This window comes from Onychostoma macrolepis, chromosome 18 (genome assembly GCF_012432095.1).
Source record: "Onychostoma macrolepis isolate SWU-2019 chromosome 18, ASM1243209v1, whole genome shotgun sequence".
Classification (NCBI taxonomy): domain Eukaryota; kingdom Metazoa; phylum Chordata; class Actinopteri; order Cypriniformes; family Cyprinidae; genus Onychostoma; species Onychostoma macrolepis.
In genome coordinates, this window is record NC_081172.1 from 16,623,694 (window position 1) to 16,643,316 (window position 19,623).

At 36.3% G+C, this 19,623-nt stretch overlaps 1 protein-coding gene across 1 annotated transcript in view; it reads left to right on the forward strand.

The window, feature by feature from the left end:
• map3k10 (mitogen-activated protein kinase kinase kinase 10) overlaps positions 1-19,623 on the forward strand; it is a 37,518-nt gene that overhangs the window by 5,688 nt on the left and 12,207 nt on the right. The window contains exons 2-4 of the mRNA XM_058750924.1: positions 16,600-16,780; positions 16,862-17,010; positions 17,115-17,290. Coding sequence (XP_058606907.1) covers positions 16,600-16,780; positions 16,862-17,010; positions 17,115-17,290 — 506 coding nt within the window. The remainder of the gene's footprint in view (positions 1-16,599; positions 16,781-16,861; positions 17,011-17,114; positions 17,291-19,623) is intronic.

Here is a 19,623-nt window from a genome sequence, read left to right on the forward strand (position 1 = left end):
TTTTAAAATATATTAAAACTGTTGAAATATAATGAAATCATTCATTTAAATTATCATATTTAACCATTTTAATAGTTTTACTGTGTCCTTGTTCAAATAATTGTAATATTAGATTATATATGAGCATTATATCAGCTTGTGACCTCTCTGCTGTCTATGACAATGTAGATATTATCATAATAGCTAGTTAAGATTACTAGTTTAGCATGCGTGTTGTGACAACTGAAACTTCAACTACAGGACATGTTTAAATACTCTGCTGTGGACATAAAAGGCATTCACACACTTAGGAAACCGTTTTGTGTATGCACACTCACAAGAGTTTTTATTTTTATTTTTTTGGACTTCTGATTACCTGACTTGGCTGTTCTGTAATATTGATTTTAGTGAGTACAGTTCAGTTGGTCATGTGATGTCCATGCCATCTGAGCATGTGAATTGGCTGTAAAGGTGTAAAATTAAACTTATCAAATAGTGTTTTACCAGCAGGTGTAGAGAAAATAAATGATGGAGAGATAGACTGGACGAGAGAGAGGCTGGGAACACAGAAGTATAGCAACAATGACCCCTTTATCGCATATCCAAGACAAAGATGCCTCAACAATGACAGGAGTCACTCGTCTGACTGGGGGAGGGTGGAAATGAGAAAATGAGTGTCTGGACCACGAGAGTTCAGATGGATACAGGGGACAGGAAAATACTAAGTGATGTGTATGTATGTATGGCTACATGTGTGTATGTCCTGGAAAAGCCCCAGGGTCTGAACTCGCACAGTTATAAGCATCGGGGTCAGTGGGGTACAGGGTTGTGCGACTCATTTGTCACAAATGACAGATGAATTGCTAGTTCTATGTCTTTATTTTAAGTAGCTCAATTTGTAGACCATGGTATAGCAACGGCAATGTCATGGGGTCAATTCCTAGAGAACACTCATAAAAAAAAAAATACATTGAAAGCCTTTTAAGTCACTTTGGAACATCTGCCAAATGCATACATGCACTTGCACATGACATTACATCACAAACTATGTACTTATCTAACTGTGACTTATGTTAGTAAAAACAGAAACCTTGTAACACACTCTCTTTCATACAGACTCTGTATTCAGAAGATTTGCTCTTGAAGCTACAAAAAAACTTTACAAAAGATGCCTGACAGTTTCATAACGCCACTCTCCTGCCTTTACGACAACACCCTGCATTCATGGGATGCACAAATGTCACCCACAATTTTAGGTGATCCATTAATAAGTAATAGGATGTGTTCCTTTCCCACCGATTAGAATGAGTCAGACGGGGATGGTGGTAAAAGTGGGGCCATGGACTTTTTGCATTGTTTGCACACTGGTTGGTGACCATGAGTCATTTGTCCAGCCTTTTATGTGTTAAACATTATGAACCAATACCATTTTTAGAGTTTGAGATGCGATACCTGTATTTAGTTAAGCCATAATTTTCAAGTATAAGTACAGCGGGACTGACAATTTGAGGGTAGTGTGTTACTTTTTTAAAAATTATTTTATGTGTTACAAAGTATTGGGTAAGAGCTGTTATTTTACTGCCCTTACTGGTTATCAGGCTGATTTCGACAAAAGAGAAGCTTTAAGGGCTACCTGCAGTTTTCCGCCAAAATAAAAGCTTGAATGTTTAATGCTTGAAAATGAAGATTTAAGACAGTTACAGCTCTATTGTAAACAATTATTATTATATTTGTTTTAAGTACTCAGTTTTTATTTTACAGTAAAATATTAAAATAGTAATCTTTTGTTAATATTATTAATTTAATAATTAATTAATTAATTAATTAATAATATATTTTTTATTAAATTTTTTTAGCAATAATAATAATCCCAATAAAATATATATATATATTTTTAATTATATTGAGATATATATAATCACCAATTGTTCAACCCTATAAACAAGCACAGCAATTCTGCATCTCTTTTTTTTTTTTTATAACTTTAAATCACATTCTCAGTTTTTCAAATAATTCAATTGCAGTAACTTTTCTTTTATTATTTGCATTAGATTTGGCATACATTTTTGTTTTGATTGCATTTAGTTGATGAAGAAGTAGACATCAATCAGTAGATCGCTTTCTCCTGTGTCCTCACTCTAAGGCAGTGTTGGGAAGTCTGGGAATCATTTTTCTCTTTTATCGAAACATCCAGTGAAGCAATTAATTGAATTTCCCAGCATTACTTGAGAGACAGGACATTCTATGAAAGTATGCTCAATAAATTTGCTCATCTGTAGCTCTACACACACTCATTTCACTCTGTGCTCAACAGCAGCTCTACGCAGGCATGCATATTGGTAATAAATTTATATCATAGACATCATTAATTGTGAAATATTTCCAATCTGCTGACATTTTGTTCTGCTTCATGGTGTTTCTGTTTGCGACAAACTTGCAGTACACTCTATGGTATTATATGTTAATGAATTCTGATTCTGAATCATACTAAAGTTGGCATGCTTATTAATAGTTAGTAAGGTAGTTGTTAAGTTTAGGTATTGGGTAAGATTAGAATATGGTCATGCAGAATATGTGCTTTATAAGTACTAATAAACAGCCAATATGTTGTTCATAATAGGCATGCTAATAAGTGTTACCAAAATAAAAATTCTTATGCCCTTGTAATCTTTAATCAAAAACAATAACTTCTCCTCGCCCTCTTAATAATCCCTCCCCTCCATCTACCTGTCACTCACACGAGATCAGCAATTAGCAAACGACAACGATCCAACAATTCAATCAATTTACAATGGACAAAATCAAGTCTGACACTACATGTTTTCTATTTCAAGAAGCCATTTCATTTGGATGTACTGTACGTCACAGTAGGGAAGAAAAGACGGTTTCATGCCGAATTTAAACACCGTGATCTATAGCGCACCTTGCATGGTTTGGAAAATATATTTATATTGTTTATTTTTTGGGGAAAGAAATTGGTGTTTGTTCAATAAATATGTCACTTCACACCATTCCCCATTGATTTACTCTTTGATATAGGCTATATCCAGTCAAATTTACCTCCAGCACTGACTTTCTTACTCTTTGGTAGATCAGAGTTGGCTCGTGTTTGAAAAAGCTCCATTTTTGTGGGAACTTGGGCATCTGCAGTACAGGTGTGTTTAGAGACTGTATGTATTGGTCATCTTTTGTCTAGGCATGTGTGAGTGAGACTGGTGTAGGTCAGTGTCTGTCTTTACTTCAACTTTGACACAGTTTAAATGTGAGCCAGATAGTAAATACACACAGTATCTGCCACAAAAATCAATAAAGAGACAATAAAAAGTAGTTCTCATGGTCTCGGTTAATGAACTGAAGACTATAGCCCTCATATGAGAGATTATCTTTAAAACTGTTCTAGTTAATACATAACCAGACGCGTTTTTTTGCTGGCATGAGAATTTCTCAGTTGTTTTCTATTTAAAGAGTTAGAGTCCAAGGTTTGGCCCAGAGCTCACGTGATACAAAGCAAAGAAAACACACAAAGTGCTTATCCACACCCAAACTGAGCATACACTCTAATGCACCACACACACACACACACACACACACACATTTACTATAGACTGCAGCATCATAGAGTCAATAACCAAGCAAGACCTGCCCACACAGCTAATATGCACACATTTACACTTACAGAAGTGTTTACAGGTGTTACTATGGTACAGTAAACACAGACCATATATCCATGTCCACCACATGACAAAGCATAGAGCATGTCGTGGATATGCTGGGAAGGACACAGAGTGTGTAGTGTTATATTCCACATTCCCTTGCAATGCACACTGAACAGCACATGCAAATCTGACAACACAGGCAGCCACTATAGCTCTGTACACAGAACACACTGGCATGGCCGAGTGTCGGAGATCTTCGGCACAATGCCCATCGGTGGCCTGCTCTTCTATAGTGCCAATGAAGTCAGAGGAGTATTGTTGGAGCACTGAAAGCAAGGCAGACGGGAGCAAGGGGAGCTAGGCAGAGCCTCCCTAGAACAGGTTGTATTAGAGTGTCCTGTAAACAGATCATTACACAGCAGCAGTGTTTTCATTAACCAGTCCCTTGAGGTAAAATGGCTTGTTATCTGAGTGTAGAGTGAATTCATCTCAAATTGTAGTTGGGTGAATTATAAGACAGGCTAAATTTATTTGCTTTTTCCAGCTCAATGATAAGAAAAATTCTATGAAATGCTGAGATATACACATTTCAATAAACGCATATTGTTATTATTTTCATAAGCTAATTTTCCAGAATTGTGGAATCCATTCATAAAAATGGAATTTACAGTATAACACAAAGTTTAGTTTAGTTTAGTTTATTTTCTTATATAGCACATTTCTACTGCCTTCTGAGCAGCCCAAAGTGCTGTACAATGTTGCAGAATTTAGCAAATTTTTAATGGATTAATCAAAAGTAGGGCTGTACAATTAATTAAATTGCGGTATGGATTTTAAAAAGAAGTCTGCATGTTCTGAAATCTGGAAAAATTAAAACTGAAAACAGAATTTGGTGGAGGCGAAAAAAATGAAATTGGGAAAAAATAAAATGGCTTTCACCGGGCCCTAAAAATGTAATTTTTGTTAAGCTTTCAATAAATTGTTGTTAAATTGTAAACGTTTTAATTAAGTATGCTTTTTGATTACTAAAATTTGATTTAAAAACCATAAAAATGGGATCTAGAAAAAATTAAATGAAAAAAGCTGAATTTATTTTAAAATGGGCTTAATTACCTATCTCTTCAGGTTAAGGTATAGGATATAAAGCACAAGAGAGAGAAACATTACAGAGGAAAAGAGAGAGAGAAACATTAATGCATTTGAAACTAATCAGTGTAATTATTTCTCTAAACATTTTTATAAAAATAAGTATTAATTAATTAATTAGATCAGTCAGTATTTTATTTATTTATTCATTTTATGTGTACATGCACATTAAAATGCTTGCATGTCCCGGGGTCATTGGGGGTCTGTGATGGTCTGGGGAGGAACATCCTTAGAGGGATGCATAAAACTCCACATACTAGGCAACGGTACCCTCACTGCTGATAGGTACGGGGAAGAAATCCTCAAAATTCAAAACTATTGTCAGACTTCACGCTGGTGCAGTGGACCCTGGGTTCCTCCTGGAGCATGACAATGCCCGGTCTCATGTGGCCAGAGCGTATAGGCAGCTTCTGGATGAAGAAGACATTGATGCCATTGACTGGCCCTCACGTTCCCCAAACCTGAATCCAATTGAGAACCTCTAGGATGTTATGTATTGGAGCATTCGAAGCAGCCAGGTAGCACAACAGACTGTCTAGGAGCTCACTAATGCCCTGATTCAGGTCTGGCAGGAGATCCCCCAGGACACCATCTACTATCTCATCAGGAGCATGCCTAGATACTGTCAAAAGTGCATATAGGCACGTGGGATCTATACACTCTACTGACTTACATTATAAGTTGCTTTGATGAAATATAGCCTGTAATTTAGTCTTTTACTTTGATTTTGTGTGGATAAGCACTGCCTCCGCAGAAGAAGGTCAACACCTGCTTCGACATTGCTGCCTGTTTAGCCCCGCCCACCAATTTGTGCATGTAGTATAAATAATGAGAGAAGAAACGCAGGTCTGCACAGAAACAATATAAGCATTTAAGATGGCTGTGAAGTAGGGCTGCCCCCTAATAGTCGACTAACCATTAGTCGACCAGAAGAGGCTTAGGCGACCAAAATTGTATTAGTTGCAGAAAAAATAAAATAAAATCTACAGGAGAAGTCACTCAATCCGTGACTAACATATCGTTAACGGCTAGTCTATGTTAGACCTAATACAGTACATCGGGCAGGACATCCAAACGCTCCCCTATCATTCATCGACCTCAAATATGGCTTATCATCTGAAATATTAGCAACTTTACATGGCCGCTTAATCAAATGTTAACCTAGAGAAATGTGCGCTATTGAAGTGTCTGTGCGGAGCATGGAAGCTGAACAGTAGCGCTCACTGCAGGACAGATGGAGGCGCCGTTGTGCTCACTTACTCCAAAAATACTCCATCGTTTTTGGTCACACAGATGAGAGTAATACATCTTTCGAATCGGTAAAGACGCTACGTTTATTTGTGTGCACTCACAATAACAACAAAACATTGCGCTTTTGTGAAATAATGAAAGCAAACAGAATGCGCTTTCTGCCGTCTCAGTCTCTGCGAACTTGAGCACGAAACTCCATGTATATCTTTGCCTTACAGTCATTAAAAATATATCTATAGAGAGCGTAATGTCTACTTCCAAATGAACCAATTCAAATGGAAAACAAATATTAGTTTTTTTGGGAAACCTTTTTTCCTTTTTGAGTTTAATACAGTGCTTTAATTATTTAAGAAGAGTCAAGGATCAAAAAGTGTGCCTTGCAAGTTTGACAACACACAAGTGGAGTAGCTCTGGCAGGCAGGTGCTTTGCTGACTGTCAGGTGCTGCTTGTGTCATGGAGTGTCTCTTTGCATGTGCCTCAGGTGACATTTACCTCAAAGAGGCCTGACAGCAGCACAGCTGACACAGGGAAAAGCTGGCGTCCACAGGTACATTTAACCCAGTGGGAGAGGGAGGCCGTGCGGTTACCACCACTGGTGTCCTATTACAACAACTCATTAAAGGCTACAACAGCTGAAGAGAATGTCAGTACCTATTCAAATTCCTTATGTTTTACTTGAAATAACCTATTCATATGGGAAGATAAAATAAAGTTGAACACTAGTGTTTGGAGAGGATTAAACAGCGGAAAGGAAGGAATGGCTCTGTTCTAGAGTTCAACTGCAGTTCTCTTGTCCCTATTCAGGCAAATTTTCATGCAGTTCCTGGTTGGTGGTTTGCATTCCAAATGTCCCTAAAAGAGATTCAATGTATGTCTAGAGAACAAGGCCATCATCCGTACAGCACAAGTTCTAATTACACTGTTATCTATTGACATTATAGCCAGTCTAATATTGACCTTCGAATTGAGGCAGAAATTTGACTCTAAACGAGAATGCGGAACCTCAAGGACTTTTTAAAAGTACAGGCAACAAAGCAGCAGCATCTAATGTCTGAAAGTTACCATGCAGAAGATTATATGGGTACAAAGCCTTAGTAATATCTCTCCTGGAGGGCAACATTGTGCCGTGCTGGAACTGATTAAAGCTCAATGAGCCGTTGGTGTTGCTTCTGCAGCCAACCAAAGGTATCAGTGTCTTCGTAAAACCAAACACACTCTACTAGACTGAAAGCCTTTGCCCATTTAAATTTATAGTTTTTTTTCCCCTTTCTCTTGTGTTAGTGAGCACTTTTCTAGGGATGGGAATGGGGAAGTAATGTGAATCCTCTGATCGATTCTGATTCTTTAGCAGTTCCATTAACAAAGCGGCGTCAACCGATGTTTTAATGACGTCTTTGTAGAAGTGGCATAAATACAGTCTAATAATTGGCCTTAACTATATATTAAACTAAACAAAACAAAAAAACAGTAAATGAGGCAACATCTTTTTTTATTTTAATTTAATTTATAAAATTGTTTGATTCACTAAAAATAAATAATTTATTGGAGTCATTTGTTGGGAATCAGACTACACTGGTTGTGTTGCATGGTATTGATTCACTAAAAAGAACTGACTCGTTAGAACGATTCATTTGGGAATCAGACTATACTGGTGGCATTGTATGTTTTTGATTCACTAAAAAGAACCAACTCAGTCCTTTATTCAGGAGTCAAACAAAACTAGTTGCTCTGTTTGTTTTTGTTTTGTTTTGTTTAGTTTTCACAAAAGGACCAACTCATTCGAGTTATTCGTTCAGGAATCAGCCTACACTGGTTATGTGGTATGTTTCTGATTCATAGTGGAGATCATTCTCCACCCTGACAGTATTTATGATCTCTAATTTTAAGATTTGGCTATGATCTGGAGCTTTTTGTGTCAGACTACATTTTTGTATGCAAGATACAAAATAACCACATGAAATACACTGAAGCTGCTGCAAAAGAGCACTTTAAATGGCTTTATGAAATGAATGGGACCATCAGTATGATGAGTGTCTCATTAGACACTATAAAGCCCAAACAGACTTCCATATATAGCTCCTCTTTAGTCCTTCTTTCATGTTTATTTATTTCCACCTCTCTCTTTTCTTTCTTTTGCTGCCTTATTCTGATGCTGCTTGCTGTCTGAAATATCCATGTCACTCCCTATGTTTAGCACTCCCACATATAAAGCACACAAAGCCACAAGCACAAGAATACAAATACATGTGTACAAACACACACACACACACAGACTGATGATATGCCCCAATTCCTCTTGTCCTTGCTTCTTTCCTTTATACTCTGTTCCTTTATACACCCATTCCCATCATCATCCGTCTCTTTTTCTTTCTCCCTTTTGGTTGAGTGTAAGAATGGATGCCTCGGCAGGCGACAGCTGGAATCTGATTCATACAGGAATGGAGGGAGGTAGGCAAGACGAGAGAGATGGAGAGAACGAGAGAGAGAGAGGGGGATGAGAGGGATTGTCTGTAGGGCACAGTGATAAAGAGGAAACGCAGTCTCCCAGAGACTGCTGAGGATAGGGAGGAGAAGGGGGCCACACTCACTGATTGGTCCAAACAATCCCCACCTAGCTTAGTCAGGCCTCTTCTGATTGGTCCACAGCCATGCTTGCCAACAGCGCTCTTAGTCAATAACCTTTTCAGTGAAATTCTGCTTTGATGGCTGTGTATGTTAATATGCTAAACCCAACTAGATAAGAAAGCTATCAGTGCAGAAATGTGTGTGTGTGTGTGTGTATATATATGTGTGTGTGTGTATATACAGTGTGTGTGTGTGTATGTATATATATATATATATATATATATATATATATATATATATATATATATATATATATATATATATATATATATATATATATATATATATATATATATATATATATATATATATTTTTTTCAGGAGATATATTTTCAAAGCTGAGTATATAAATCTTCTGTATTGGGGTGGGTGATATAGCTGAAAATGTTCTGAATATTTTTATACCTTTCAATCATATTTGATGTCTTGTTATTTATATATTTTCTTTGAATTGGTGTGGAATTTTTTTTTTAAATCATAAAAGCCATAATTGCAACCAAACAGCCATTGTAGCTAAGCAGATTGAAAAGTTTAAAAGTAAAAATGAAAACACTGAAATGCTTAATATTTTCAACAGTTTTCACATAATAAACACAAGGAAGAATATTTATTAATGTTTATTTTTATGCAGCAATATAAAACATGGTAATGCAATATATTTTACTACATACATTGCTATAACATTTTGATTAAAAATACCACAAGACTGACACTGAAGAGAAGAAATTGTTGAATAAATTAATTAATTGGGTGAACTATCCCTTTACTAGCCAAATAAAAAAGAATGCCTGTTTGTAATATTCACAATGTCTCTGTGTTTTACATCACCAGCAAAATCATTGCAAATATCTGATACATTGCCTACCCCTTTTCTGTATAGATGCAGGCCTGAAAATAGGGACCCCTGAGAAATACAAAATGAAGGATTCAAACTGCTATGTCAGCATGTGGGACTGTAAAAAATCTCTCTCTCAGCAGTGTAATGTAGTGTACCTGGGCTGAAGCAGCAGGTAAAATCGGGGGGTGGGAGGCGGGGGGAACAAGGAACCTGATTCAGCCACAGTACCAGCTGTTCCTGCCCTCAAGGGACAGTTTCATTTCACCCTTCGTGCTCCCTACTGAGTGTGCACTATATATGGCACTGAGGGGAGAATTCGTGCTTTCAGATTAGAAGATATGGAAGAGTGGGCGACTCGGCGATTGATTGAGACACAGACCTTTTCAGTGAGCCATAGGGAGACAAAGAGGACAGCACTGTGTGGGTGAGAGAATGTGTTTCAGAGACAGTTTGTCTCATTCTTGGATTGTGCGCCTGACAAATCAGGCAAAGTTTAGGACTGTGCCACGCTTATGTGATTTACCAGTTATTATAAAATGCTATAGTAAAAGCTATTAACACAATAACACAACTTCTTTATTTCAAGTCAGTGACTGTTCAAATATTTTTATCACGCTCTTGACTTTAAACTGCTGTGTGAAGACTTGATGATGTGCCGTTCTCATGGATTGTCGAAGAGACAAATGGTCTAGTCTCTAATCGGATCATGAAGGGTCAAGGGTCAAATTGCTTGTTGTAATGACAAACAGTTAAACAAGGGTTGCAGCATGACAGATGTTTGTGCCCTGACACCATACTGCACTTTATCATCATCAGGCTTAGTTTAAAGTAGCTGCAAATTGAGATTTTATATATATATCATTATGAAATAAATGTTTTTCTCTAATACACATTGGCCACAATTAACGGCACCCTTTTATTCAATACTTTTTGAAACCTCCATTTGCCAGTTTAACAGCTCAAAATGTTCTCCTATCATGCCTGATGAGGTTAGAGAACACCTGACAAGAGATCAGAGACCATTCCTTCATCCAGAATCACTCCAGACCCTTTAGATTCTCAGCTCCATGTTGGTGCTTATTTTCTTCAGTTCACCCCACTCATTTTCTATAGGGTTCAGGTCAGAGGACTGGAATGGCCAGCAGAAGCTTGGCTTTGTGCTCAGTGACCCATTTGTGTGTTGTTTTTGAGGTTTGTGTTTGGATTATTGTACGGTTGGAAGATCCAAACATGGCCCATTATAAGACTTCTAACAGAGTCAGTCACTTATTGATTTTTTTTATCTGTTGGTATTTGATAGAATCCATGATGCCATGTGTCTAAACAAGATGTCCAGGACCTCCAGCAGAAATATAGGCTCACAACATCAAAAATACAGCAGTATATTTCATTGTACACATGGGGTACTTTTTTATCCCTGTGTTCACCAAACCCATCTTGAGTGTTTGCTGCTAAAAAGCTAATTTTTTAGTTTCATCTGAACATAGAAGCCAGTCCCATTTGAAGTTCCAGTCGTGTCTGATAACTGAATATGCTGGAGTTTGTTTTTGGATGAGCTAGGAGAATTTTTCTTGTAACCCTCCCAAACAACATATGGTGATGTAGGGGCTGTTTTACAATTTTCTTTTAAGGTTTTCTGACCCCGAGACTCAACTATTTTCTGCAATTCTCCAGCTGTGGTCCTTGGAGAGTCTTAAGCCACTCAAACTCTCCTTCTCACCGTGCATTAGGACGATATAGACACACGTCCTCTTCCAGGCAGTTTTGTAACATTTTCTGTTGATTGGAAATTCTTAATTATTGCCCTGATGGTGGAAATGTGAGTTTTCACTGCTCTAGCTTTTTTCTTAAAGCCACTTCACTAATTTGTGAAGCTCAATTATCCTTTTCTGCACATCAGAAATATTTATTTCCCTCCTATTTATATTTCTGTGAAACAGGAAGCCATGGCTGGATAATTTGATGTTCATAATCACCCTGGAGTGCTCAAAATTGTGAATATGAATGGGAATGTACTTCAGAGATATTTTACTCATAAGAATTTCTAGGGGTGCCAATAATTGTGTCCAACGTGTATTAGAGAATAAACATTTATTTCATAATGATATTTCCCCCCATTTTAAATTCTTATTATCCAATGAAAGGTTATATACATATATACATACATACATACACACACACACACACACACACACACACACACACACACACACAGTATATAACCACTAAATTTGACAATTATCTAAAAAAAAAAAAAAACATAGTATCTTATTTCTCATATATACATTTTAGTGGTTTAACCAAAAAATTATTAAACAAAAATTGCCTCTGTGATGTTGTGAATGATCAGTCATTATCAGGTTAATTAATTTGATACACAGACTGTGAATAAAGGGTAAATATAAATTTTATGAATGTGAGTTATGGTTGATGTCCTGCGCATACGATGGTTGGTTTGAGTGTTTGATGTTAGACAGTTACGAGTTGTAAAACCTGTGTGACTGTCCTCTCATATATCATCCCAACACATAAACATACACTTCCATACATGCCCTGAATGGTCGGCAGTAGCCTTTAGTGAAGAACCACAACAGAAGTTAATTGGAACAAACATGCATGCATATGCAGTGTACACACACACACACATTTTCCATCACTGACACACCCTCACTTGTTCAACCTCAGACATGTTCAACGAATGTGTTTTGTGCCTCTTTATTCACTCCCATGAACACCCTCTCTCTCCACACATATATTCACACAATCTATATATTCTTTCTCTGTTACTTGCACACACACATTCACCCCCTCATAACCCTCTGGTGGCAACTGTCCCTCAGGGTCACATGGCCACTAAGACAGGCATATAACAATGCCTTATTAACATTGTGAGCAGCCATCTCCTATTCTCCTAATCTCCCGTCACACCAGAGGCAGAAACACATACTCACACAAATGCACACAGGGAAAGATCAAATTATAGCTTAAGTTCACTAAAAAATATTGGTAGCACTTTACAATAAGGTCCCATTAGTTAGCATTGAATAATGCATTAATTAACATATGTTAATTAATAAAAATCTGTTTTAGTTGTTGCAGTTATTGAAATTTTTACAGTATTTATTGATCTTTGTTAACGTTAGTTAATAAAAATACACGTTCATTGTTAGTTGATGTTAGCTCAGGTCCATTAAATAATATGAACAGATGTGATTTTGATTTTAATAATGTATTGGTAAACGATTTTGATAATGTGTAAATTCTTTAGAAGGTTTTTTTTTTCATTGTTAGTTCTTGTTTTCTAATGTTGTTAACTAACGTAAATAAATGGAACCTTATTGTAAAGTGTTACAGAAATAATGTATTTAGAATAATTTTCTTTCAGTCTTGAGCAGGTAAATAACTCGCACAGATCAGTCATTTAGCCAATAAGATTATCAAATCACACACACACACACGTGTGTGTGTGTGTGTCTATCTATCTATCTATCTATATAAAAGCAGTGAGCCAAGTTTTACTGACAAGACACATATATATATATATGCGCGCGCCTCGGCAGTTTGTCAACTTTCTAAGAAGATCTTTTTAGCAGAAAGCATGTCCTTGAGTACGAATGAAATGTATGAAACACAATGTTTCCGCCAAAAATAGAGCATCTATTGTATAATAATAGTGATCATTCACATCCAGTGTTTTTGCTATATTTACTCATCTTTTCATCTAATATTGCAGGAATTGATCAAGTAATGCATCTCTGATAATATGAAATAATTGCTTTCACTTCTATTTTTATTTTAAAAGGCAGTTTGGTTTTATTTACACCCCTGGCTTCCATATAGTTCCATTATATTATTTATTTATCCCATATTCTGTTATCTATATATTGTAAATGCATATTAGCAATGCTAAAAATAATCTTTGCTATTTAATCAAAAAGTAAGTAGGATCATTATAATAAATGATCATAATTTATTTTCATTGACAACATCTAGTTGTACAAAGAACATGCATCTAGTTATCTGCATTTCATATTATATAATATTATATTGTATTAAAAAAGTGACACAACCGTTTTTAATGTATTAGTCTATCTAATGAATGTAATAAGAGAGAAAGCTTCCACCTGTTCAACCTGAGCTTGTGATGTGCTGGTCAAACAGAAACTCAGCTGTGTTCTCTTCCTTTCTCTCTCACTGCTCCCGTTTGCATATGTGTGGTGATAATGGAAGAGCAGGCTACACTCCACCCGTCCCCACCCCACTCAAACCAGTCCAGCTGACTATTGACACTCCAAACATTTCCATAGCCTGCCTGCCCGCACACGGAAACACAGGAGGAAATACAGGGAGGAGGGAAAGAACAGGGCACCACAGACTAGCATCACTCTCTCATACAGTACACACTCACACATTTATATATAAATGTAATACGCACACAAATATGACGTATAGTACTGTAAAGAAAGCTGTAGTTCACATTGTATTAATGATTTATTCTATCCGGTGTGACTCATGTTTGTAATTGTGAACTAGACTCTAGTTGAGCTCTTTTATGTCTTTGCGGCAACTGTATAATCTCATGTGGCGTGACTAGTGTTCCCAACCTTTTTTTGTCTTGTGTACCTATTGACTTCTATAATTCTTGTTCTAATAAACTAAGTGTGTGGATCTTGGTAGTTTCAGTAAACATAGATCTGAATTCAATGAATAACAATGCCAGGATCATTCTGTCCTTTAATGCCACTTCTGTGAAATATTGACACTGTTGTCCACATGCAGTTTACTGGCGCCTGTTATGAGTGTGTGTGTATAGGTTAAAGCTTGTCATGTGTCTTGCTTGTGTTGTAAAGGTAAGTTTGTGTTGTGTTTAGATGAGTGTGCACTTTTCCTCAATTATGTGAAAGAGAGTGTGTGTGTGTGTGTGTTTGTGTGTGTAAGAGGTCTTGTTTCTCTTTGGGGCTCTGTGTTGCCTGCATACGTGCTATTGGCTGATAAATATTTGATAGAACTTCAACTCGCTCTAAAAGTCAAGAAGTCTCCGTTTTGCTGAGTCTGTTAATTCAGAATTGACCCGGTTTACTTTCTTAATACATGGTATTATTGTGAATGATTCAAATTAGTCCATTCCGGAATATACATTGCATTTATTCCATTATGTGTAAAAGTTTGGGGATCAGTAAGATTTACTTTTTGTTATTGGAAAGAAATTAAAACTTTCATTCCGCATGGACACATTACTTTTATTAAAAGTAATAGTAAAGTCATATATGAAGCAGCACAACTGTTTTCAACATTGATAATAATAAGAATACTTCTTGAGCACCAAATCAGTATATTAGAATGAATTTTGAAGGATCATGTGACACTGAAGACTGGAGTAATCACTGCTGAAAATTCAGCTTTACCATCACAGGAATAAATTGCATTTTAAAATATATAGATATTTTAAACTGTAATAATATTTTACAATATTACTGTTTAACTGCTTTGTGAACATAAGAGACTTAAACAAAATTCCAAAGACCAAAAAATATTGACTAGGTCCACCTTTGAAACAACTTATTTTCTTTTGAGTGACATAATTAGGGCCACATGGGCCATTGGATAAGATTAACAAAAGCCAAATAGCTATTTAGGTAGCGTTTTAGGACAGATTATCAACTGTTTTTGCTTCAGAATCTAAATTGTATATTCGCCATCAGGTGGCTACCTAACACAATAAAAAACGTAAACTGTGTATCTGTGACCCTGGACCACAAAACCAGTCTTAAGTCACACTGGTATATTTGTAGCAATAGCCAGCAATACATTTTATGGGTCAAAATTATACATTTTTCTTTTATGCCAAAAATCATTAGGATATTAAGTAAAGATCATGAGATATTTTGTAAATTTCCTACCATAATATATCAAAACTTAATTTTTGATTAGTAATATGCATTGCTAAGAACTTCATTTGGACAACTTTAAAGGCGATTTTCTCAATATTTCGATTTTTTTGCACCATCAAAAAATTGACCCTTATGACTGGTTTTGTGGTCCGGGGTCATATTTCATTTATTTGGGTTGCACTAGTTTACCTTACGCTGTTTTGTTCAGGGGGTTTTAGGACATTAATAATTTCTGCATAATTTGGCTAGTTTCTTCCAAGTGACATTAATTAGTAGCAATTTACCATAGAGTTTGAATGGACGAATGGCCTTTTAAGGGTTACTCCACTTATAATTTACTGACTCTCATGCTGCGCAAAATGTGTATGACCTTAATTAGATGAAAAGAAAAAAAAAGATTTTTAGAAATCTAATCCATCTCTATGGCATGAATTGATGTCTTCTGATATTAAATGACAGCTTTATGTAAGAAAAGTACACATAAACCATCGCTTCTGGCCAACGTGTGTTTCACAATGTGCTGACATTTACATCAAGAGAGAACTCCTGAATTATGACCTCTTTAAAAGCATTTTCAAAGCTTTTTTAAAATGGGTACCAATAGTGTTTCAAGAGGATAGCATTCCAATTGAACTCCATTATGGTGTAGTACTGTCACCTTACATGATTCAGTTGATGCATCAAATCCCGCCCTAGATTTTGTTCCCGTTGAACATCCCGTTTCACTCAGAAATACGTCACAGACGAAAGTAAAATGAGTTGCGAATACCAATTCATTTTTAAAAACATATATGCAAAACAATATGAGAATGGGAATGTGGAAAAGAATAGTTAATATTATAAAGGCTAAAATGAATTTGATATTCTGATCTAAGATGATCTGTAGATGCAGTTTTGTTTTTGTGTACACAAGTACTGCACTGGTTCTCATATTGTGCCATTGTCATATGACTCAAACGTGTGTTACACATGTTTGCACTTCAGTTTTATCTAAAGTGCAAATCAAGGATATTGTTTGCCATCTTTGTGTAAAGCTTCTGCGTGCCAAATAATCTGGTTTGACTTCTAATGAGCACCACTGAGACTAATTACTGGATGTTACATGAACAAGTTGGTATTGTTTCCTCTATTCATTATTCAGAAATATCAACATTTATCTCTAACCTATTTTGGATTCATGTTTCTCTGTTCTTCATTTCACTTTTCCCTCAGTTTTGATTCTGGAGCCTCTGGAGAGAGATGACCTGAGCGGGAAGACTCTGAAGATCACAGACTTCGGGCTTGCTCGGGAATGGCATCGCACCACCAAGATGAGCGCAGCGGGCACGTATGCCTGGATGGCTCCAGAGGTCATCAAGGTGTCCCTGTTCTCCAAAAGCAGCGATGTGTGGAGGTGAGCTTCCGTCCTCCTCTGGACTATCTTTTGCGGCCTAACTAGAGGTTTTGTGGCTGATTATGGTCTTTTTCGTGTCAGTTTTGGAGTGTTACTGTGGGAGCTGTTGACTGGTGAGGTGCCATACCGTGAAATTGATGCTTTGGCTGTGGCCTATGGAGTTGCCATGAACAAGTTGACCCTTCCCATCCCCTCCACCTGCCCTGAGGCCTTTGCACAGCTGCTGGGAGGTAAGAACAGTTATGGTTGAACCACATGAAACATTGACCTGTAAGATATCCACTCTTTATTTCATAGCATCATTATTTATCTGTCTCTGTCTCTCTCTCTGTAGAGTGTTGGTGTTCTAACCCACATGGACGTCCTTGTTTTGGAAGTATCTTGAAAAGGCTGGTGGACATTGAGCAATCAGCCATGTTTCAGATGCCCCTCGAGTCTTTCCATTCCCTGCAGGAAGACTGGAGGCTGGAGATCCAGCAGATGTTTGATGAATTGCGAGCAAAAGAGAAGGTTAGGATCATAAACTGATGTTTGTTTTATATTTAATACAACTCAAAGGAGAAAGTATGAGTGGCAAGTGGTGAACTTCTGAAATCTTCTCAGTGCAATAAAAAATTTGTGTATATATATATATATATATATATATATATATATATATATATATATATATATATATATATATATATATATATATATATATATATATATGTATGTGTGTGTATATATATGTATATATATATATGTATGTGTGTATATACAGGTGCTGGTCATATAATTAGAATATCATCAAAAAGTTGATTTATTTCACTAATTCCATTCAAAAAGTGAAACTTGTATATTATATTCATTCATTACACACAGACTGATATATTTCAAATGTTTTTCTTTTAATTTTGATGATTAGAGCTTACAGCTCATGTAAGTCAAAAATCAGTATCCCAAAATATTAGAATATTACTTAAGACCAATACAAAGAAAGGATTTTTAGAAATCTTGGCCAACTGAAAAGTATGAAAATGAAAAGTATGAGCATGTACAGCACTCAATACTTAGTTGGGGCTCCTTTTGCCTGAATTACTGCAGCAATGCGGCGTGGCATGGAGTCGATCAGTCTGTGGCACTGCTCAGGTGTTATGAGAGCCCAGGTTGCTCTGATAGTGGCCTTCAGCTCATCTGCATTGTTGGGTCTGGTGTCTCTCATCTTCCTCTTGACAATACCCCATAGATTCTCTATGGGGTTCAGGTCAAGCGAGTTTGCTGGCCAATCAAGCACAGTAACACTATGGTCATTGAACCAGCTTTTGGTACCTTTGGCAGTGTGGGCAGGTGCCAAGTCCTGCTGGAAAATGAAATCAGCATCTCCATAAAGCTTGTCAACAGAAGGAAGCATGAAGTGCTCTAAAATTTCCTGGTAGATGGACTGTGGACATCAGAAAACACAGTGGACCAACACCAGCAGATGACATGGCAGCCCAAATCATCACTGACTGTGGAAACTTCACACTGGACTTCAAGCAACATGGATTCTGTGCCTCCACTCTTCCTTCAGACTCTGGGACCTTGATTTCCAAATGAAATGTAAAATTTACTTTCATCTGAAAAGAGGACTTTGGACCACTGAGCAACAGTCCAGTTCTTTTTCTCCACAGCCCAGGTAAGATGCTTCTGACGTTGTCTCTGTTTCAGAAGTGGCTTGGTAGCCCTTTTCCTGAAGACGTCTGAGCGTGGTGACTCTTGATGCACTGACTTCAGCTTCAGTTTTCTCCTTGTGAAGCTCTCACAAGTGTTTGAATCGGCTTTGCTTGACTGTATTCTCAAGCTTGCGGTCATCCCTGTTGCTTGTGTACCTTTTCCTACCCAAATTCTTCCTTCCAGTCAACTTTGCATTTAATATGCTTTGATACAGCACTCTGTAAACAGCCACACCTTTCAGTAATGACCTTCTGTGACTTACCCTCTTTGTGGAGGGTGTCAATGTTCGTCTTCTGGATCATTGCCAAGTCAGCAGTCTTCCCCATTATTGTGGTTTCAAAGAACAAGAGAGACCCAGAATTTATACTGTAGGGATGGTCATTTATTCAAACTCAAATGTAAATATTCTAATATTTTGAGATACTGATTTTTGACTTTCATGAGCTGTAAGCTCTAATCATCAAAATTAAAAGAAATAAACATTTGAAATATATCAGTCTGTGTGTAATGAATGAATATAATATACAAGTTTCACTTTTTGAATGGAATTAGTGAAATAAATCAACTTTTTGATGATATTCTAATTATATGACCAGCACTTGTGTATGTATATATGTGTGTGTGTATATATGTGTATATATATATATATAATATATTTATTTAAACCATTTGCACAATAAATATGGATCACCATTTACACTATATTGTCAACCAGTTCTATAATGCCATATAATTTACACATTTAACCATGTGAATAATATTATAATTTATATGAATATACTCACACATTGAAGTCTTGTAAATTTAGGTTTCAAATATTGTAAAAAAAATTTAAATAAAATATAGTACGGTAATATACAGTATTTTTTATTTTTGCTTTATTTCTGTACCATCAATTAGCAACCAACACCATATATATATATATATGTTTTATAAAGTTTGGGGTTGGTAGAATGTTTTAATGTTTTCTCTTATTTTCACCAAAGGCTCCATTTATTGGATCAAAATACAGTAATAACACTAATATTTTCAAAATATTATGACAACTTTAACAGTTGAAAATGTAATTATAAAACTTAAAAAAAAAAAAAATAAATAAAAAAATGACATGATCTTTCAGAAATCATTCTAAAATGCTGATTTGGTGCTCA